This window comes from Anopheles coluzzii, chromosome 3 (assembly GCF_943734685.1).
Source record: "Anopheles coluzzii chromosome 3, AcolN3, whole genome shotgun sequence".
Lineage (NCBI taxonomy): Eukaryota > Metazoa > Arthropoda > Insecta > Diptera > Culicidae > Anopheles > Anopheles coluzzii.
In genome coordinates this window covers 12,319,850-12,342,292 of record NC_064671.1, presented here as the reverse complement: position 1 = coordinate 12,342,292, position 22,443 = coordinate 12,319,850, and the positions used below count along the sequence as shown (strand labels likewise).

Here is a 22,443-nt window from a genome sequence, read left to right as displayed (position 1 = left end):
TGATGGTTCGAGCGAGTCAGCAGGTGGTCACTGTTCGGCTTTGCTGGTCGGTGTCATTACAAGCCGCCAACTATGCGATACAAACGCTTGCTTCGCTGGAAAAACTCGATTATGCGTGGCGAATTCAAATTGACAGTTGGGCTGGCACTTTCAACGACGTTTAATTTAGTACAAAACGCGGTTTATTCATATCTTTTGATTCATGTACTCAAATTGTTTGGATATTATCCTCCTCCAATCACGCAGTCAATGAAACTCCCCCCGTTCCTCTCCGGCGAATGTATATGAGCTAGTTGCTATTGATCTTATCCCATCGCCAAACGGTCCCATCGTCACACACGCAAATCAGTATGTTGCCCGACCGGGAGAAGGCCGTCTGCCGGATCGGGGTGGTGCACTTCGGATGGTACAGTGTGCTGCACCGCGGATGCACCGGATCGTCCGTGTCCAGCTCCCAGATGTACGTGCGGCCGGTCTGATTCCCCAGCGCCAGATACTTCTGCCAGTAGTCCAGCGAGAACCGCACGAACCAAATGATGCACTCGCTGTACTCGAGCGTGGTAATGATCGTCGTGACCGTTTCGTTCTGCTTCACCTCCACATCCTCCAGCCGGCCCGGTTTCCAGCAGACGATCGTGTTCTGGCACGATTTCGACAGCACAAAGTCTCCCATCCACCGCACGCAGTCCACGTAGTTCCGGTGGATGTCGCGCGTCGAAAACACCGGAAAGTGCTCGTTGACCGACGGGAAGCGGGACAGATTTTTCGCCTCATTAAACGTGTAGCTGTTGCGGATCGCATTTTTCATCGTTTCCGTATCGAGCCGCCACATCTTCAGCGAGTGGTCCATTCCGCACGACATGAAACGTCTGCCCTGGATGTCGAAATCGAAGCTGAGCACCTCGTCCCGGTGGCCCTCGACGCCCCCGAACACCGCAATGCAAATGTCCGTCTTGGTGTTCCACAGGCGCAGCGAGTGGTCCTTGCTGGCGGACATCAGCAGGTACGGTTCCTTCGGGTGGAACTTCACCTCGTTGATGGCATGCCCGTGCCCAATGTAGTACTTGTGGCCCTCGAGCGAGGCCGTGTTGAACACACGCAGCACACCGCGCAGCCCTCCGGCGGCCAGCAGCGGCGAGCCTGTATCCGCGTCGTGCGACCAAGCGCAGGTATAAAATACTTCTTCGTTCTAAAAAAGATAATGCGAAACGATGAATAATGTCCCCTTCAATCGGTAGTTCCGATCCGCTCAACCTACATCCGGATCCGCGTAGCACTGCTTCAGCGTGATTCCTCCATCGTTCTGGCACTGGTAAATGGTCACCCGATTGCTGCCGACCGTCGCAAACGTGGGCAGCTCGCCGTTCTTGAGATTGTAGTTGAACAGACAACCGAACAGCGACTGGCCGTGGTCTTCCTTCACGTACGTGCTAAACTTAAAGATTGGTTTCACCGTTTTCTGCTGCTTTTTCTTCGACCGTCTCCGCTTTCGCCGGTTGATCTGGGTTTCGCTGCCATTGGAGGTGTTGTCGGTGCAGGTGCTGCCCATGCTGGACGTTTCGTGCTGCAAATAAAGGATCCATTTTAATAATCGACCCCATTTCCACCACAATTCCCTTAGAAGCAGAAGTAACAATTACCATCTCATCATCCTCCTCCTCGGATGCATCGCCCTGCGTGTTGTTGGCTGCTTCTTCTTTGCGCGCCGGTTTCATGCCGTCGGTTGTTTGGTTTCCTTTGTTTCCCGCTATTGCCGACAGTGCGCCAAATTGTGCGAATAGATTGATGCCCTTTTTCTTTCGCCAAAGCACGCTCAACACCACACAATCAACCTCGGCTGCAATGGATGCAGCGTACTTACGCGTGTGTGTAAGGAAAATTAGATGCTAGCAGCGGCTTTTTCACGAAACAACAAAATTTTCCCGAGCTGATTTTCCCCCAAGCCGAGGCGCGGTGTTTGTTGTGGGAAGTTCGTTTCGTCGACAACAGCAGGTGACAGTTTGGTCGATTTTTTGGTTTGACGTTTACCGAAAACTGACGTTTGGGTATAATCGAGCAAACGAAATGATTTTTCCTCGCGTGTCATCAGCAAGGAAAAGAAAGAGGAAGAAAAAGCCAGTCCAGTCCAGAAAAAGTGTTTTTGTGAAGGAAAACCCCAGAAAATTCACACAGGAAGAGAAGAAAAGTGCCGAAGCTTTGCCAGCGTTTTTGGTGTTGAACAAACAGGTAACAACAAACCATGGGTTCATCAAAAAAGCATAAACGAGATTCTAAAAAGCATAAACGTCGTTCGCGTTCACGTAGCCGCTCACCACGGTACGAGCGTTCGGAACGTAGCGAGCACCGCCGCCGTTCCGATTCCCACTCCGAGGACAACAACGATGGCTACGGCGAGACGGCCCGCCGGCACAAGAAGCACCGGCGGGAGCACAGCGAGCATCGGCACCAGCACCACCACAGCCACAGCCGGCAGTACGAGCGCACCGCCGCCCACCCGCGCACCCATCCCGAGGTGAACGCCGTCGACGACGATTCCGACAGCTCGGACTGTGTGGAGGTGCCGCTGGATGAGGGGAGCGCACCGGCACCACCGCCGCCCTCGATCAGTCGCAAGTCGCCCGCGCCGGATCGCGTTCCGTCTCCTCCGCCGCCGCCGCAGGTACAGAAGCGTCGCCGGTCGCCCACTCCACCGCCATCCGCACCGAAGCCGGTATCGTCGGCGCGGAAACGGTCCATCTCGCCTGTCCCCTCCAACGGTGCCGGGGATGTGCTGTCCGTGGAGGAGACGAACAAACTGCGGGCCAAGTTGGGCCTGCGTCCGCTAGAGGTGGGGTCGTCCAAGAGCCAGCCGGAACCGGCTGCGAGAAGACGTCAAAGGTCACCTTCACCACCGCCTCCACCGAAGGCGTCCTCCTCCTCCTCTCGCAAGCGGTCCGTTTCCCCCATTCCAGACAATGGCGCCGGTGATGTGCTTTCCGTCGACGATACGAACAAGCTGCGGGCCAAGCTGGGCCTGCGTCCGCTCGAGTCGTCATCGTCGTCGGGAAAGAAACGCACCCGCTCCCCTTCACCACCACCACCGCCGAAGGCATCCGGTTCGTCCAGCAAGCGGTCCGGATCGCCCATCCCGGAGAATGGTGCCGGCGATTCGCTCTCGATCGAGGAAACGAACAAACTGCGCGCGAAACTCGGCCTTCGTCCGCTGGAGGTGGGCAGCGGTACGAAATCGGCGGCCGACACCGGCTCTAAAGCGGGCGAACCGGAAGGAAGCACCGAAAAGCTGAAGGACGACTGGGGTGAATTCTATCACAAGCCGGCCAAAAACCTGTCGGAGAAGACGAAGGAGGAAAAGATGCGCGAAAAGCTGAAGGAGCGGAAGGAAAAGCGCGCGATCGAGGAAAAGCTCAAGCGGCTGAAGACGCTCGGCGAGGAGGACGATGTGGACGACCTGAAGAACTGGGTAGCGAAGACACGGGACAAGGACCGGCTCAAGAAGGAGGCCGAAGAGCGGGCCCGCCTGCTGGACCAGCTGGACGAGGAGCTGGTCTCGGGCGGGGCGGATTTGGATCCGTCCGGAGGACGGGCGGGACCATCGCGACGAGGTCGCGCCGGCCCGAGCAATGCAGCGTACCGTGACCGCGATCTGGAGGGATTGCGGGTCGAGCACGACGTGGAAGCGTTCACCGAGGGCCGGCAGGTCATACTGACGCTGAAGGATGCGGACGTGCTGGACGAGGCGGCGGGCGACACGCTCGTGAACGTGAACATGATCGACGACGAGCGGTACAAGCGCAACGTGGAGAACCGGAAGGCGAACCCGCAGCACTACGGCTACGACGTGTACTGCCAGGACGAGGTGGACGAGTTCGGGATGCCGAAGCAGCGCGAGGTGCTCGGCAAGTACAACGAGGAGATCGAGGGCGGCCACCGCAAGAGCAGCTTCGTGATCGGCTCGAACGCGGAGCAGGAGGCGCAGGAACGGCGCCGGCTGCTCGAAATCAAGACCAAGCTGGAGAAGAAAAAGCTCGACTCGCTGGAAACGACCCCGCTCACGCTGGTGTCCGACTACTTTACCGAGACGGAGCTGTCGACGTTCAAGAAGCCGAAGAAGAAGGTGCGCAAAATGCGCCAGAAGCTGCGGGCGGACGATCTGCTCGCCACGCTGCCTCCCGAAGAGGGCACGGCCGATTTGGGTTCGCGCTCGCGGCGTCAGGAGCGATCGGCCGGGGAGCGTTCATCGACGACCGGGTCGGAGGATCGCAAAAGCTTGCGAGCGCGGGCCGCCGGTATACTGCTGACGGACGACACGCCCGCCCTGTCGGAGGATCTGAGCTCGGTCAAGCTGGACGATGCGCTCGAGGACGACGAGGATCTGCAGGCGGCCCTGCAGAAAGCGCGCCGGCTGAAGCAGAAGGAAGCGATCATCTCCAAAGCGCTGCCGATCGATCCGGAGCGGATCAAGAGCGAGATCAAGGAGGAGCCGGACAGTGGCGGAGAGCAGGCCGATCATCACGGCGCGATGCTGCTCAACTCGACGGCCGAGTTTTGCCGCACGCTGGGCGACATTCCCACGTACGGTACGGCCGGCAATCGCGAGGAGGACCCGAACGACATGATGGACTTTGAGCGGGACAGTGCCAGCGATCGGGAGGGTATGGAGTCGGATCCGGAGGAGGGTCCATCCACGTCATCCCGTCGGCATCATCATCATCATCATGGATCGCAGCACAGCGGTGCCTGGAACTCGGTCAACACGGAGCAGGAGCAGGATGATACCCGGGAGGTAAAGGTGGAGGAGGTGGCGATCCTCGACGAGGAGCCGGACGTGGCACTCAGTGTGGCGGGAGCGCTCAAGCTGGCCCAATCGAAGGGTTACCTCGAGCGGGAGGAAAGCAACCGCCCGAGCAATGCGCGGTTCGCCCACCTGCAGGCGCAGAACTACTCGATCGAGGACAAAAACTACGGCGAGGAGAACGATAAGTACTCGCGGCGCGATCGCTACGCCGGCCCGATCACGGAGTTCAAGGAGAAGGAAACGTTCAAGCCGAACGTGAAGCTGGAGTACATCGACGATAGCGGGCATCTGCTGACGCCGAAGGAAGCGTTCCGCTACCTGTCGCACAAGTTCCACGGCAAGGGCCCGGGCAAGAACAAGGTGGAGAAGCGGCTCAAGAAAAGCGAACAGGAGGGGGTAAGAAGGAGAATTTGCTGACTGAAACGAGTAACATTTCTTAACGGTTTTTTTGTTGCTTTTCTCCATGTTTTTAGCTGATGAAAAAGATGAGCTCCACCGACACACCGCTCGGTACGCTGAACATGCTGCAGGCGAAGCAGAAGGAAACACAGTCCCCATTCATTGTGCTAAGTGGAACGAAGCAGAACACAAGCATCATCAAGCAGCAGAAGCGTTAATGCTCGGTGCCGCGTTTTTAATTCTCCCCCATTTTCAAATATTGTGTATTGTCTGTTTGTGTCTTTTTTCGTTGTTGCGAGATATATCCTCTACCCCTTCCCTCTTGGCTTTCTTTTCCCGCTAGTTATAGCTTCACGCAAGGCGATTTTTAACCAATTCCATATGAGAGCCTACAAACAGTGCATCAATAAATAAAGAAAACGTCCCGAATTAGAGGAATGTATAGGAAAATTCTAGAAGGATCTGTATCGGTGTCTCGAATTGCTTGGCTACAAGTGGATGACAGCTTGACCTTACCGGAAGTGGAGCTGAGACGAAGAGTGCAAAGCATTTGAAGAACGGAAGATGAAAGTGGACGTGGACATGGACATGAATATTCCGGACTCTTAACTCATCAGCAAGGAGTTCAAAGGTACCCGTCGATATATTCTTCTTCTATTTGGCGTAAATGTCCTACGAGGACATGCGCCGTTTATACGGGTACCTTTTATCCGGCTTTCCGTTTATCCGTGCTGTTGAGAAATGACAGTTCAATACAAAAGTGACATTGGGTTATGAGGAGGATATTTAAAAAAGCGGTTATAAGAACACATTGTCATAACAAAAACACTATAATTCATGGCAAATTTTAAAAATTCTCCTTCGAAAAACATGAAGTTAATGAAAACTGGGTTATTTTTATCGAAAAATAAGAAAAAATTCCAAAAAATAACCAGGAATTGGTGATAAAATATATCATTTGACCCATTATCCGTGTTAATCGCTTATCCGGGCGAAGTCAAGTCCCGAGAAGCCCGGATAAACGGCGCTCCACTGTACTTTATTCAGTACCACGTAACCGAATAGTCAGTTCTTACTAGGACGGTCCATTCCGGGCGTGTTATTGAGTCTTTCGAGTTGACGAATGTACCACGGGACCGACCCGTCGATGTTCAATAGCTAAATAAGGAGAATCTGGTGCAGATATCGTGCAGATAATGTGACTAATGGTGGGAGCTCGGAATAGGACCTACCCGATTCCGATTCCGTGTTCGGAATCAATACCGGGGCTGATTCAGATGCTGGAATCGATTCCAATTCCGGAGTTGGCTCCGGAATTGGAATCAACCTAGGAATCGCAATTTGCTCCGGTAACGGAATCAGAATTGACTCCAGAATTGGGATTAGCTCCGCAGTGAGATTCGGTTCTTGAATTTAAATAAGAAGTTTCAGTCTCATTTAAATAAGAAATCAGTCCGGAAATCTCCATTAAAATGGATTGTTTACAAGTGAATTTTGATTCTTTGTGGCTATCAATACGTAGCATCGTTGGACCCAAACGCCTATTCTTATGGAGATGCCGAAACGGACTCCGATTTCGGAGCCGATTTTGATGTCGGAGCCATTTCCGATTCCGAAGCCGATTTTCGATTCCAGAGCAGTTTCCGAAGCCGATTCCGATTCCGGAACCAATTGCGGAGACGGTTCCGATTTCAGAGCTAATTACGGAACCAATTCCGAAGCCGATTTCGATTCAGGAACCAATTTCGGAGCCGAATCCGATTCTTGAGCTAATTTCGGAGCCGATTCCGATTCCAAGGCTAATTCCGGAACCAATTCCGAAGCCGATTCCGATTCCAGAGCTGTTCCCGAAGCCGATTCCGGAACCAATATCGGAGCTGATTCCGATTCCAGATCTAATTCCGGAACCAATTCCGAAGCCGATTCCGGAACCAATTTCGATGCCGAATCCGATTCTTGAGCTAATTCCGGAACCAATTCCGGAGCCGCTTCCAGAAAACTTCAAATTTCCCATCACTCTTAGGGACGAATTCCTGCAGATGTCCTGCAGATCTAAAAATGGTATAGAATGTCTCGCATTCAGTGCATTTACCTTTCCTACAAGGTACATTTTTTTTATTTCGCAGATTTGTTCTTCTGCTTCTTTTGAAGTCTTTTGCTCATGTTTTCCTTGTCTGTGGACACTTTCCCGCGGCCACGCTTGTTGCGGAATGCAGCGCGTATGCTATAAAGCACACCGAGCAATCCGACCGTTAGTGAGAGCACAATCAGCTGTGTGGTCGACAACAATCTTCCATCCTGATCGGCCAATCGCATTCCAAGGACGGTGTCGTGGAGCGTACAGGACGAATGCTCATCATCAGCTGCCTTCTGGTCGTTCCTTAGCCGAACTTCGGCATTGTTGCTTCCCGTATCTAAACGTAAAAGAAGATAGCTTTTAGAAAAGGAAGTGAAGATTTACTAACCTGTAACTTACATTCACATCCCTCGAACAGATCACGCTCTAGATCGTCCACGAGCAGCGTGAGCTTCTCAAAGGACTCGCCCGCTGCCGCACCGAACGTGATGCGGAACCCGCTCTGGCCAATGTCGAGCGCAAACTTAACGCCCGCAAAGTTTAGCTCGGGAATGAACAGTCGCGTCGTGGCGGGCGGTAGCCGTGGGTTGTCAATGACCAGCTTGCCATGCCGCAACCGTACGCCAGCGTACCCGTTGATGAGCGATTGCAGAAATCCTCCCGCGCCGGTTATGAAATTGCCCGCTCCGTCCGCACCGTCCCCATTTTCGCTCCACACGTGGAACGGTGCCCGCAGGTACTGCTGGTAGCTCTTGCGGAACATGGCCGCCGCGTGGTCGAGCTCGTTCAGGTCCAGGTGGCCGATCGTGTGGATCGCCCACGTCATGGCTGGACCGTCCGGGCGCGTTACCATCGAGTACAGCCGAAGGTTATTTGCCTTCGTTGATCTGCGCAGGGAAGAAAGGAGGACATTAGGAGCTGATTCAACCAAAGAAAAGCGAAATTATAACCGACTTACTGTTTCATTGGGAACTCCAACGGATAGCCAAGCAGCACCACGTCCGCCTGCTTAATCGGCGTACCGAACGTGTACTCCTTGTACTCCGGATGCACATCGTACTGCGCGTTGTACGGCAGCGTGATGCTTTTCGCAACCCTCAGGAACTGGGCGAACTCGTCCTCCGTAACACCCGCCAACGACTCGCGACAGTGACAGCCCACGAACGCACCGAAGAACAAATTGTGCGCCGCAATCACGTTCGTGTAGATGCTGTTCGTCACATTGTGATGGTCCTCGTCCGGTCCCATTATCCGGCCAATGTCGAACGTGTCCGTGTCCGCATTGTAATCCACCCGGCTCTTCCAGAACCGTGCCGTTTCGTACACCAACCGGCAAACGTCCGACCGCAGCCAATCCAGATCGCCGGTCGCATAATAGTACAACCGTACCGCGTACGCAATGTCGCCCGTTATGTGGTGCTGATACTCCGGCACCTGCGGGCAATGGTCCGGCGTCACCTCACGCCCCGTGTAGGCCGACTCCCACGCGTACTGCCAGCCTTCGTACCCGTTCCGGCGCGCGTAATCTGCCGCCGCTTCCGTCACCAGCGTGCGGTAGTGCAGGAGCTTGCGTGCGTTCTGCGGATCGAGCAGCAGGATCGGAGGAAACATCCACATTTCTGTGTCCCAGAAGCTGTGGCCCTGGTACTCCGCCAGCTTTTTCCCTCCCCGACCCAGCCCGGAGGGGGAAAGACCGTAGAAGGGATAGCTGCTCGGCTGGAAGGAGGTTTGCGATGGCAGCGAGCTCGAAAGGTAGAAAGCGCTTGCTTTAATCACACGATCCAAGCGATCATTTCCCTCCACCCGAATGCCATACTTGGCCCACATACGATCCATCTCGAGACGGTGCAACCGCTCGTGATCGTTCGCCTTCAGACCGCGCAGTTCCTGCTCGAGCTCCTGCCTCGTGTGGGAAAACACGGTAAGGAAAAGAAACTCGCGGTCCGTTTCTTCCGCCGTTAGGGTTAGTTTGCGTGGCACTTGCTTGTACGCTACGCAAACTGTGTGTCCTTCCCGTTGATATTTGGGATCTTCCACCTGCCTTGTCTTGGCGCACAAGAGCAGAAATTCTTCCCCATCTACCGTGAGCTTCTCGAGCGGTTCCTCCACCAGATCCACACTTTTCACACCGATCCGCTGGCGGGTTTCGATTTCGATCGTTTGGCTCGAGCTCAGCCTTCGAAGGTGTATCCGGTTGACGATCGTTTGATCGAAATGCCGGTTGGGGTAGACTTCGTGCTCTACCCGGTAGCCACCGGCCGGATCTTCTAACGTCGTCCGGAACTTGCCACTTCGCATGTCCAGCTGATAGCGGCAGTTCCTCGGCTGCGTCTGCAGGGAGGAACAGTTGGCCAGCTGAATGTTGGCATAGTTGGGAATGCGCGCCCGGTGACTGACGCCTTTGAGACCATTGTATACACCGTTCAGATGGACGGAATCGCCGTACACTACGAAACCGAGGTGCCCATTAGCTAGTGTAGGCGTTACCGCTTTGTTCGGCAATCTGCAAACGAGAGAAAGAGATGAGTTTTTTTTAATTTTTAACTGTCCCATTGCATCAAAACTTCTTCCCTTGGTTACGGGTGAATACTTGGTAGCGTTGAAGAGGAAGTTGTAATCATTTGCACAAACGGCTGAGACACCAAGCGCCACGGTAAAGAATGTTAGGAGCCACATTTTCCACTGATAAGAGATAACATTTTCCTATTGCCGGTTTGAAACGAGTATGAATTGGCCGGGTTTTGTGATGATGCAGCAAAACCCGGTAAACAATGCGATGATTTTTGAGGTACCTCTCGCTCTAATTCTTTTAGTTGTCTCGCTTTCGCCTATAGCAATTCTGTCCGGCTGAGGCAGCGGACAGAACTTCGCCGCATGCGATTTTGCCGCAAGCTTTTGTATGGGATTTGACGTTAATGACAGCACTTGCGAATCTGCCGCATGCGGCGATGCGGCAAAATCAAAAACATTTGATATTGCCGCATCGCCGCATGCGATTTTATTGCAGATGTCAAATGTCTTAAATCATATCAAGTAATGATTATCCTTATAAAGAAACAACAAAATATCATTATAATACTTTGAAAAGCTAGAAAATTGAGAAAACTCTTTTTTTGCCGCATGCGGTAGAGGGAGCTTTCACGTCCCTCTCCACTAAGTGAGTATGAAGGCCTTATTAGATGAAGGAAAATACTTTCATTTCTCGATTGGCATTTATCTGTCCAACTTAGACTTTGGCACAAAAATACAGTGGAGCGCCGTTTATCCGGGTACCTTTTATCCGGCTTTCCGTTTATCCGTGCTGTTGAGAAATGACAGTTCAATACAAAAGTGACATTGCGTTATGAGGAGGATATTTGAAAAAGCGGTTATAAGAGCACATTGTCATAACAAAAACACTATAATGCATGGCAAATTTTAAATACTCATTCCGTGTTATAAACTCATTATCCGTGTTCTCTCGTACGTGTCATAAGGCAAGAGAATTGTTCTGTCACCTTTTACATTTATTGTTTTTTATTGATTTTTTTAGCTTCAACTGAAAGAATCATTCGTTTATTCATCATTATCAAGAAATGCAATACGCTCTACCGACATTGACAGTAAAAATCTACTCTCAAGCAAATGGGAAATGAGCATGCCGAATTCCGATTTTCCGACTGGCATCTATCTGTCAAATCCTGTTTGAAGGATAGTTTCCAAAATAGAATGATAGTATTTTCCTCCATCTAATAAGGCCGTAAAGGCCTCATTGTTGTGTTCGGTCGCTGCTAGAGCGCCGGGTAAGTTATTGTTGTTGTTTATACAGGGTTTTTCAATTCAGTTTTTAATGTAATATTGTTATTCAAAGCATGGAAAATGTTGTTCCACATCAATCTGGCATTACATTTCCATCATACAGGGTTTTCCGAGTCAGTTTCGAATGCAAACATTGTTATTCGCCGCATTCAAAATGTTTTTCAGCAGCTGTCAAATGGTTTATTTGTTTCATGATTTTCAACGCATAACAAAGAACTGTCAAACTCAATCCAGCTTGAAATATGTTGAAAATCATGCTGTATCATGAATCATGATTTAAAAAATTATTATGATGTAAATGAAATGGCAGATCGATGTGGAACAACAACTTGCATACGGTGAATAACAATGTTTACATTCGAAACTATCTTGGAAACCCCTGCATTGCGTTTTGAGGAGGATTTTTAAATAAACGGTTATCAGAGCACATTGGCTTAAGAAAAAAATTGCAAATATTCTCATTGAAAAAACATGTAGTTAATAAAACCAGGGTCATTTTTATCAAAAGATGCCATTAAGATAAACATGCAATTAATTTCCTAAAAAAAAAAACAAAAAGATTATATAACTATGTCTCCAATGATCTAGATTTTTTTCCTGTATGCCACACATCATTATAGACTTGTAGGAGGTATTCCATAGCACAATGAGGAAGGTTTTGTAGCATTGCGTATCCTATGTCGTCTGGTCCAGCAGATTTTGCATTACACTTTTTTAGAGCGTGGAGAAAACTTGCCAGGGGGACGGGCTTGCCTGTCTCCTATTTAACCTGGCGCTAGAGAGGGCCATCCGCGACTCGAGGGTGGAGACTAAGGGAACCATTTTCTATAAGTCAACCCAGATCCTGGCATACGCTGATGATATAGACATCATTGGTCTGCGGCTCTCCTATGTAGCAGAAGCCTACCAAGGGATCGAGAAGGTGGCAGAGAACCTCGGATTGCAGATAAACGAGGCAAAGACCAAACTGATGGTGGCAACATCAGCGGACCTACCAATAAATAATCCAAACCTACGTAGGCGTGACGTACAGATAGGTGAACGCACTTTTGAAGTCGTCCCACAATTCACCTATCTTGGGTCAAAGGACAACAACGACAATAGCATGGAAGCTGCGATGCGCGCAAGGATGCTGGCTGCCAGCCGGTCATTCTACAGCCTGAGGACTATATAGCTACCATATAGTACCGGTACTCACATATGCCTCTGAGACATGAACACTGTCCAAATCTGACGAAATTCTCTTAGCCGTGTTCGAGAGAAAGATGCTCAGAAGGATACTTGGCGCCGTATGTGTGCAAGGCCATTGGAGGAGCCGCTATAATAACGAGCTATACGAGATGTACAGCGACCACACTGTCGTACAGCGTATCAAGCTCGCCAGGCTCCGGTGGGCTGACCATGTTGTACGCATGGAAACGGACGACCCAGCCCGTAAAGTCTTTTTAGGCCGTCCACACGGACAGAGGAGGCGTGGTAGGCCCAAACTGAGGTGGCAAAATGGCGTGTCCGTCATTAAGGCCGGGATAACGGACTGGTAGACGAAGTCGCGAGACCATGAGCGGTTTCGGACACTCCTGAGGCAGGCCAAGACAGCAAAGCGGTTGTAGCGCCGGATAAGTAAGTAAAATGGTTTGTTAGTGTGATTATTTTTTGTAGTTCAGTAAAATATTTCTCTGACCTTGTTTCAATGTGGACACTCGAGAAGTCTAATTGTCTGCCACGCTCTACCTTACCGACAGCCCGTTTAACCGTCTCACTCAGTATCCATGGATTATTCGGTAGATGTTTCCCTTGTTCGGTTCGAAGAACCAGAAACCGTTTTCCCCGAATTCGTTATTCGCTTCGATGTATGTGGGCAGTGTTCTGCCTCGGTTTTCCCTAGCAGAAATCCGGGGGTAGCAGGCTGCGAGAGCGGGTGGGTTCGTCATGGTTTTTTGTTTGTAAAACTGTTCGCTTTTGTGTTTTGTTTGCTTGGTTAGCTTCGAAAGAGGTGTTCTCTGTTTGTTTTCTACGAAAAGACAATAGCACTGATACTGGCACTGGCACTGATCGAATAACACGTCTGATCGCTCCAAGCTGCCGACAACCACTGCCCTCGATGTGTGATCTTCACTCATTCTCCTTTTATGGAGATAAATGATGGAATGGGTGTATTGATTAGGCTGGTCGCTGCTCGATTTCCATCCTTTACACGTTCAGCCTGGAGCTGTTTTTCATCAACTTTCCGTTGCGCCGGCATCTAGAACGCATGCAGAGGATTTTAAGCCAAACCTGCATGTATTAAAAATGAGGTTATTCGCTATGATTTCAACTCTGCTCTGTTCATCAATACTGTTGTGTGTAGGATGGGGTTTTTGGGGTTCCACTTCGAGCTCCTCCTTAGAAATGTTCGATGAACAATCTAATACTTTTACGACTTTGGTGTTATCATCCATTCGAAGGGGGTTATTGTATACTAGTGATGGGCCATCGGAATCGCTTCCGAGCATTACTACTGCAGCTCCGATTCCGACTAATTTGAACAGTCGATTCCGCTCGGAGCCGTCCGGAACCTTCCGGAACCGTCCGGAACCGCTAGTCGGTAGCCCGCATTGCACTGCCATCACAAAGGCGTAATAATCACGCTAACTAACGGCTCAGGAGCCGGCTTCAGACCAACGACTCCGGAGCCGTTATGCCCATCACTAATGGAAGATGCGTAGATTTGCAATGCCGTCTGTTCTCGAGTTACGCGGTTTGTGTAAGTCGAATTTCGTGATTTGCAGCAAAAATACAATTGATAACTTGGTATTTTTTTATTCAGTTTAGTACTTATATACACTTAATAAAACCCGTTGGTGCAGCGAGTTCGGGTCGGGTATTGAACCTACCTTGACTCGACCCGACCCGAACTCGCTGCACCAACGGGTCAGAATCGCATATGCTTTCTCGCACCTACTCATCAGTCGGGTCGACCCGAACTCGCTGCACCCGAATGAATGAATCCCCTTTGGCCCGACCCGACCCGAACTCGCTGGACCAACGGGTCGGAGTCGCTTATGCTTTCTCGCACCTACTGAACTTTCGGGTCGACCCGAACTCGTTGCACCCGCGGGTCGGATTTGATCCCGACTCCGACCTAGCGCACCCGCTGCACCCACGGGTCGGAATCGATTCCAGCTGGCCTGCACCCGACTCCGGGTCGGGTCGTGAAATGAATCGTATGACCCAACTGTACACTGTTTACACCTGAACAAAGATCGGAGATACACAAACAGGCAGCGTGTGATTGGTATTTGCAAGAAATCTAAGGCTGGAAATAGACGAACCGAGATCATCGCGGTACCGCGAAAATCGCGTATGACTCGAGCTGTCAATTCTGTTATAAAATCTGACAGATAGGCGAGATAATCGCGGTTCGTGTATGGAACCATCCGAGGTCTGGTGACGATTGAATGTGCCAAGAAGAAATATTTTTCTATCAATTTGCGAATCAAATTATTTATTTCACATAGTTTATGCAAAATAAAATACAGAACTCATTTCTCGACACGATTTTTCACACAAATCCGCCAGAAAAAGTAAAAATAATCGGTTCGCGCTACCGCGAAAATCTCAGCAATACCGAAGTTGGGTATCTCTGCGAAACAGCAGGCGCGATTGGAGGCGCGGAAGATTTGACAACTCTACTGTTCTGCAACTGTTATAAACAAGGCGCGAATTTCGCGGTACCGCGACGATCTCGGTTCGTCTATTTCCAGCCTAAGCTCAATGTAAAGCAGCCCGAAAAGACGCAATTGATATTCGTGAATGTTCTTTCCAACGAACGGTGTTACAATGGCACGACTAAACATAACACTGTTTGATTGTTTTTTTTAAAGCGAAAGAATATTTCAGCATACACTTGTGAACACTTTTTCCCAAAATTGTGCAGCAAGTTGTAAATATTATTTTATACGTATGATGTCAAAAGCAAGGCTTTTTTATTGATTCTTTATTGATCTTTTGAAATGTATAGTGCCTGCGAAGTTGTCATTCAATTGGTTACCAAAAGAAAACCTATAAAATTTAGAGCATTCATATGGTTCTTTGTATTTCGTACGGTATGTAAAGGTTCATTCGGGGCATAAACCCATGACGGGCATGTCGTTAAGTTTCGACTGTATTGCGTGGCCAGTACCGGCAATGCAACAATGACTAGGCTGATCAGATGAAGTTGATGAAAAAACGGGACACATATAAAAAAAATACGGGACATCGATTATTTTTAAGAATTCAGAAAACATTTCCTTTATTTTTCCAAATATTACAAATCATTCGCATTAATTTCGCATGTAAAACATAAATTACTACAATTTGGTCCCTCCAGCGTACTTTGTCAAATCTTCATTTGACACAGCTAGGGAGTCCAAAGTTGGAGTTGCTTAGCTCATACAAAGTGCTTAAACCATAACCCCCTATCTTTCAATTTCTATAGAAATCTCCTTTCATCATAGCTACCAAAACCAGAGCAAAGAACCCACCACATAACGTGTTCTAGACTATTTTCGAAAAAAAAAACTTTACTTAAAAAATAGTGGAATCTATTTTAATGTATAAGATTTTTGATTTGTGTATCTACGATAACTTCGTTGCATTAAATATTATCATACATTTAATGGCATTAAATCCACAACACTTGCACACTACATCTGTAGTCAAAAGAAACACCTCTAAGTGGCAGAAATTGGCAGGAGAAACTCTCACCTTCGTGAACAAGTATGTACAGAAAAAAGTGCAACAAAAAACTCGTCAATATATCACACACTTTGACACGTATCTTCCTGGCAATAGTTTATATTAATGATGCTTAGTATTTCAACTCTGTTTTGCCTAAGCGATAATCAAATTTAAAGAAATGAGGCACCTAAAAACGTACCAGAAACACACATGATATTGCTCGTTATTTGAGACTGAGGCATCAAGATCAACTGCTTTAAATATTAAATAAACAACAAATGCTTATTAAATCTTGAATGAAGGAAACTTGGAACAAACAAAACAGACTGTACCTGAGATACGGTATTAACGCAAATCGTGAAGAAGCGGTTATCAGCCTTTATATACTTAAGTTTATTTTCCTTTTGCTTGCAGTCAAAATGTAAACAATTTTTGTTTTTGTTTTTCAATCATGTTGATATTTACTGATATTGTATCAAATCAGTTAAATTTGTTCAAATTCCGAAACCCACGATTGTGTAAATATACATATACCAGCGTATAATGTATATATAAATATACCAGGATCAGCGTGTCTGGGACACACCTGTACGTCGAGAATCTTAAAACTGGCTAGTCTGCACAAGTGTTTACTAAAGCTCTGTGCTGTTTAAAACTAGAAATGCAGAGGTCTAGAAATGTTTTTAACAAGTAGTCTTTACAGAGTTCTGTAGATGGGCCCTTTCAGTCTTAAGAGAGTTTCATTATAGTCTTATTAGGTCATACAAGACATTCAAATGAAAAAAAAGGATAAATGGAATAACTGGAACAACAACGTTGTTCTCCCCTGAGCACAAGAAGAAGTATATGACGTAGCATGACAGCAAACAACCTAGCTTTTGAAAGATGCGATTTTACAGCTCCTCAGCGTGCTTCCTATCTATTGGATGTAATCGAACATACGTTACTGGTGTGAAAGAAACCATTTGCCAACAAACCTTGATTCAAACTTCGCACCTGAATAACGATGGGAGACATACAATCAGTCTGAGGTTTACATTTACGTATATTAGTGATTGTATCACCGATAGGTCATTTATCTTTCTGCACGTGACTTAGTCGTTTGATGAAAAAGTTTTATAAAAATTGTACAGCTTGTGATGTAGTCCCATAAAACCGAATTTATATTCCTGAGTGTCGTTGCTACCCTATACTCCCAGACAGACGGTGTTAAAACCATGGCATGAACAAACATGCCGTTGTTGGTTTAGGTTTATAGGTTAACAAGCTCGTAGTCTACACTTGTGAACACTCTTCAGCTCTCGTGTATCACAGTTTGCGTAAGAAGTACGTATAGAACAACCGACATCAATGCATTTGAGTTTCTTGTCTTTGGTATTTGTAAAGCATCGTGGTTTTCACTGTTTGTCACTACTTTTACATTGCATACCTTTAGGCGGTGCGGTGGCTGCACTAACGAATCTACACTAGCGGTGTTAAAGACGGGTCTTTTTGAAGATCAGTTCAGCTCCGGTTCATTCATAAAGGTGATCCGGATCATTTGCTCGGATCAATCCTTCAATCGTTCGTTCTCTGCTAAATCTGTCAACAATTTTTTGGATGGTTCCCATAGTTTTTTAGCTCGTTTCCACGATTTATTGCCCGCTACCCATTTTTTTTTTTAAATTGGATTGTATGGATGTCCAATAGGGCGGTACCAAAATTATGAGGAAACTAAACAAAAATATATGGGAAACGGTGAATAAATCGTGAGAGGAACCCAAAACATTATAGGAATCATGAGGTGAAGAGATGTAGTACGTGTTAACGAGCGAACGAGATAGTCAGTGATATTTTCATCGTCATTGTAGAGTGGACAATACGCTAACATATCGCTAAAGCTGTATCTACACGATTAGCGCAAAAGAGTGAAGGTGTCAAATTTTATATGGAATTTACACCTCGCACGCAGATTGATCCATACGATTACACATTGTGAACAAATATGCTATTCGTGCATACACGCCTTAAAAGACATGGGTGGTCGAATTCAAACCATAGGTCGGATCGGAGCGGTGTCACCAGGTTTTCTCGTTTTGGTATAAAGAATCACACACGTGTAAGATATGTCTGATCTGCTATCTGAAGAGAGTAGAATGGTGATCCGAAAATGATACCTGCTCACTTGCTCATTTGGGGCATTCAAGCAATCGCCTTTGTTTCTCTCAGGAAATCAATGACCCAGATCTTTTAAAAACTGATGCATGTTTCATTCGCTCAATTTACTGATCCGGAACATTTTAACGAATCCGGATCTGATCTTACAGCACTAATCTACACTGTAAACGATGTGCGCATTCAGGTTGGTGTCATTGCTTCATTTTGCTGTGGCCAGACCATGCCTAAATCGTCACTGCAGAAGAAATGCCCTTGATTATCGCAGCTAACGAAAGTCTACGCAGAGATAAAACCCAACATGATCTTCACTTAATTGTCCTTCAGGCACTTGAATCTGGAAGCAATATACCGAATTCTCATCAAGCCACTTTCTGCAGGATTCCTGGTCACACAGGTATTCACGGAAACGATGAGATCGACTAGCCAGCGAAGGACGTAATAACCCGGCCCGCTAACATAACACCCCTTCAAGACGCAATTTCATTCGCTTTATCAAAACCATCTTCGCCAATAGTTGGAACGTTGGTTGGGTTGGAAGCAGCCGCTCTTTCCTGACAACCGCCAAGACCACAACATCACCATGGAGAGACGACCGTCCATCACATCAAGACCAGAGAGTGCTATCACAATTTCGGATCGGACCCGCGCCTTTTCTTTTTTTTTTTGCAAAAAATCAGCGTTATTAGTTTCCAACAAGAGTGTTACGCCAATATACGAACGGTGAAGGTTCAAGGTAAATTCTAAAAAGGTAAACAAGCAATACGAATTCCGAATCATTTTCAGAGCTGGTATAGTTTTAGGATCAGATTTTGGATCATTGTGGGTAAAGGATTGATTCACTGGGCACGGATTTAAGCTAGCAGGATAAACCTGAACGGGTAAGGTGTCAGTAATTGCTATTGCTGTTGGAAGTTTTAATTACGAAATTGATAGCATTATGTTAATAATGCAAGATTTAAGAACTCTTTATTTTGTGCGTTAAAATAATCTATTTAAATTCAACTGCCAATGTAAAATTGTTTAGTACACGTTTTCATTCCTTTGTATACCAGGTATTGAATACACTTTGTTTCTATGCCTTGCTTCTTGCGTATCCGTAAGTGCAATTACAAGTATGATTACACTAAACTGCACCAAAACAGTTTCCAAAAGTAAGACATTTCACTTCGGAACAGAGGCGACATTTTAAATATAACTCATTTATCTTACAATATGGAAATGCTTCTCGCTGTGCTCGTGCTATACATTACGGAATATAGACGATAAACTATTTGAAGTATTATTAGATAGTGGTGATCACTTACCTCCAGCAAGAAGTAGCTGCACAAGTACAGGGTTTTACAAGTCAGGATCGAATGTCAGCAAAATAATTTCAGAAGTAAAACCCTGTAATAGCAGAAGAAGCATTTGTCGTAGCATGGTTGCTGGTAAGCGTCGCTTTGCACAATGAACACTGCTTCCTAAAAGTTATTTTTTAGCGTACAACAGCGTACTTCTTATATATTGGATATCATCAGACATACGTTGCCTGGGAGGTAGAAAGCATTCGCCAATATACGTAGGTTCGCAGTTCGTAGTTTACACCTGAACAAAGAGTGAAGACAGACAAGGTGGCAGCGTAATATGCGAGTGTGACTGGTATTTGCGACAATCTCAATGTAAAGCGTTTCAAAAAGACGCATTCGATATTGTCGAATGTTCGATAAATGGTGTTAAAAAATGACATGTATAAACATAACATTGCTTGATTGTTGTTTAAAGCAAAGCATGCAGTTGTGAAAACTTTTCCCAAATTTTTGCAGCAAATTGTACATATATTTTATACGTGTGTTAATCTTTTGAAAAATATTGTGCTTGCAAAGCTGTTATTAAATTGGTTTCCCAAATGAAATCTATAAATGTTAGGGCATTGAAATGGTTCTCTATTTTTCTTTCTTTTCCTTGTTTTGTTTTCTTTGTTTTGTCATTGTTTTGCCGAAATAGGCAGGACTGAAGAGTTCCTAAGAAGATTTTTCACTTGATCGTCCAGGCGATCATAGAAACACTTAAGAGGTTTGCCTTACTGAAAAATTTGGAGTTTAGAGGCTTTACCTTGGGTACAGGGAACATAGCTAAATTCTTTAAATCAGAAGACGTAGGAAGGGCATAGTGCTATTCTGACAGTCCAAACGAATCTAACTTGCCATGGTCGGAGTTGGTTTTATTTATACTCAAAAGAAGTTATGGATTTCGTACATTAGGTTCCGGGTTGTATGTTTGATTGTTATTGTTTTCACTAACTTAGTTATTTTTGTCTTTTATTGATAAGAACGATGGTTCTTGTCACCATGTTCCTGTTTTGATTTTTAATGTATATAATGTTGCAACCTACGCTATGCTTTTGGTTTGTTTGGGAAAGTGGGCTTACTATTTATTATATTTATTATGTTTACTAATCAAGGGACTGCAAAGCACTGTCAAAATTGCTTAAATAAAATTTTTAAATTTAAAGGCCGGGAGAGATTGTCTGTACTCGCTAGTGTAATTTTGATTTTCACTAGCGCATCTGGTGGCGGCTGGTGGAAGCTTTTTTTGGTCATCTAGGGAATGGTCATGCCGGATCTCAAATTTAAGTAGTTTTTTAACCGTTTTTCGATGCGATAATGGATGCAATGCTTGTAGAATGTGTGTGTCTGTTGTTCATCGAACGAGAGTCTAGTATCTAGATAAACGCCCTGATCCATGACACAATAGACTCTAACAAGGTCCTGACTATCCAATAAGTAATTGATTAGTGCTGAGGTTCGTAAACGGGAGATGGTTATGGTCACACATTTATCGGTACAGACCAGGAAACGAACTCGTTCCGGGTGTACTGCAGTCGAATATGGTCATCATGTTCCGGGATTTAACAGAACGGATTTAATATTTTAGCAAAAATCCGCGTAAAGTAGACGATTGTCACCATGAAGCACCAAAGTGACGTCATTTATTTATTTAACAGAAGACCAAAATTGCTGCCCTAAGGAACACCGAAAGAATCACTAATGGACCTGGATAGATATGAGCCCAGCCTAACCGTGTATGTTCAATTAACCAGATCTTATGTATGTTATCAATAATCATATCCTCGTTACCTGGGATGGTGGCAGTCCAAATCGGTCGAGTTTAGCAAGAAGATTGCTATGAGACATGCTATCGAACATCTAGATTGTATGTTCCGGGTTTCTATTAGTTCTTGTTTGTTCTGTATAGCAGATATGCTACAAAGGCTTGCCTGTACCACAAGTGGTCTTGACTTTTAGTGACTTTTAGATTTAATTATAGCAGACTTGTCAATCCTACGCATGGGGGGGGGGGGGGGGGGAGGGTTTTATTCGGGGCTTGAACCCATGAAGGGTATGTTGTTAAGCCATATAATTTGATGACTGTACCACCAGACCGGCCCCGCAAGGCAACAATAACGCAACAAGATTTTTGATTTCACTAGTCTTAAATTGGTGTTATTTTTAAACTAAAACTTTCCATTTTGATAAATAAATTGTCACAGAATAAGTTATATTTATGTTTTAGTTTAATTGTATAAAATCTAATCTTTTCAACAAGTGGGTTTAAATTTGATACATGGAAAGCCTTCTTTGGCGGATCCCTGTTCGATGCATGTTAATTTAAAATAGACGCACATTCCTTTTGCATTTCGTGCACGTAAGTATTCACAACTGCAGCCAGAAATACACGTTTTTGTATATGAGTAAGGTGTACCACACTTCATTTCGGGCCACATGCGACATATATAAGCCGCTTCACCTTCTTTCTTGCAGAATTTTTTGGGCGTTGTTCGTCTCTGAGCTCGTACTGTAAGAAATGTAATGTAAGCGATGGATCTTTTCAAGCAGAGTCAGGTAGTGGTTATCACTCACCTTCAGGAAGGAGTAGTTGCAAAGACAACAAAAGAAGAAGTATGTGACGTAGCATGGTTGCTTGCAGGATTCACTTTGCACAGAACACTGCTTTCTATACAGTATCTTTGAATGTTCTGATGTTACAGTACGTCTGCGTGCTTCCTTTATAGGGGCTATAATCAGACATACGTTACCTGTATGGAACAAACCACCAGCCAACACACGTACATTCGCAGTTCGCACCTGAATAAAGATGGAAAACATACAAATAATTTGCGAATCTGATAAGTTGTCGTATTGGGTATTGTATTAACGTTGGGACATTTAACTTTCTGCATGTGAGTCAGTCGTTTGACAAAAACAAAATCATATACAGCTGGAAATGTTTGGAAAACATGGGATTTGTTGCTAGAATCATTATTTACTCTTATCTTAGTGTAAATCAGATTAAAATGGCGCAATTGACATATTTGAGTGGTGTTGCTACCCAGACCTAAACAAATGGTATTGATACAACACAATCGATCATGGCAGATCAGATTGGTCTTCGGACTGTCCAAATAAGACAATGCTCTTTTTACAAATCATTTGACTTCTTATTTCATCGATCCTTTTCGGAATACTAATCGGCACTG

The 22,443-nt window shown here is 46.4% G+C and overlaps 3 protein-coding genes across 3 annotated transcripts; 1 reads left to right on the top strand and 2 right to left on the bottom strand.

The window, feature by feature from the left end:
• Positions 1-148: 148 nt before the first annotated feature.
• LOC120957059 (polycomb protein EED) lies at positions 149-1,975 on the bottom strand. Its single transcript, XM_040378996.2, has 3 exons — positions 1,641-1,975; positions 1,259-1,564; positions 149-1,189 (listed from the first exon to the last, which is right to left on the bottom strand). The coding sequence occupies exons 1-3, from the start codon at positions 1,713-1,715 to the stop codon at positions 290-292; spliced, it is 1,281 nt and encodes a 426-aa protein (XP_040234930.1). The 5' UTR covers positions 1,716-1,975; the 3' UTR covers positions 149-289.
• A 131-nt stretch (positions 1,976-2,106) lies between these two features.
• LOC120957058 (U4/U6.U5 tri-snRNP-associated protein 1) lies at positions 2,107-5,652 on the top strand. Its single transcript, XM_040378995.2, has 2 exons — positions 2,107-5,191; positions 5,269-5,652. Exons 1-2 carry the CDS (start codon positions 2,240-2,242, stop codon positions 5,410-5,412), a joined length of 3,096 nt encoding a protein of 1,031 aa, XP_040234929.2. The 5' UTR covers positions 2,107-2,239; the 3' UTR covers positions 5,413-5,652.
• A 1,620-nt stretch (positions 5,653-7,272) lies between these two features.
• Positions 7,273-10,050, bottom strand: LOC120957616 (protein-glucosylgalactosylhydroxylysine glucosidase-like). The gene is made up of 4 exons (XM_040379905.2): positions 9,862-10,050; positions 8,230-9,774; positions 7,671-8,158; positions 7,273-7,608 (listed from the first exon to the last, which is right to left on the bottom strand). The coding sequence occupies exons 1-4, from the start codon at positions 9,945-9,947 to the stop codon at positions 7,310-7,312; spliced, it is 2,418 nt and encodes an 805-aa protein (XP_040235839.2). The 5' UTR covers positions 9,948-10,050; the 3' UTR covers positions 7,273-7,309.
• Between the last annotated feature and the right edge of the window lie 12,393 nt (positions 10,051-22,443).

Bases quoted from the DNA above. Each gene is read 5' to 3' on its own strand.
- LOC120957058 (XM_040378995.2), top strand. From the start codon at position 2,240: ATGGGTTCATCAAAAAAGCATAAACGAGATTCTAAAAAGCATAAACGT. The intron at 5,192-5,268 runs GTAAGAAGGAGA...CCATGTTTTTAG, and splicing joins AGAAAAGCGAACAGGAGGGG to CTGATGAAAAAGATGAGCTC.
- LOC120957616 (XM_040379905.2), bottom strand. From the start codon at position 9,947: ATGTGGCTCCTAACATTCTTTACCGTGGCGCTTGGTGTCTCAGCCGTT. The intron at 8,159-8,229 runs GTAAGTCGGTTA...TTCCCTGCGCAG, and splicing joins TTGGAGTTCCCAATGAAACA to ATCAACGAAGGCAAATAACC. The intron at 7,609-7,670 runs GTAAGTTACAGG...TTTTACGTTTAG, and splicing joins TCTGTTCGAGGGATGTGAAT to ATACGGGAAGCAACAATGCC.
- LOC120957059 (XM_040378996.2), bottom strand. From the start codon at position 1,715: ATGAAACCGGCGCGCAAAGAAGAAGCAGCCAACAACACGCAGGGCGAT. The intron at 1,565-1,640 runs GTAATTGTTACT...CTTTATTTGCAG, and splicing joins AGGAGGAGGATGATGAGATG to CACGAAACGTCCAGCATGGG. The intron at 1,190-1,258 runs GTAGGTTGAGCG...TATCTTTTTTAG, and splicing joins AGTGCTACGCGGATCCGGAT to AACGAAGAAGTATTTTATAC.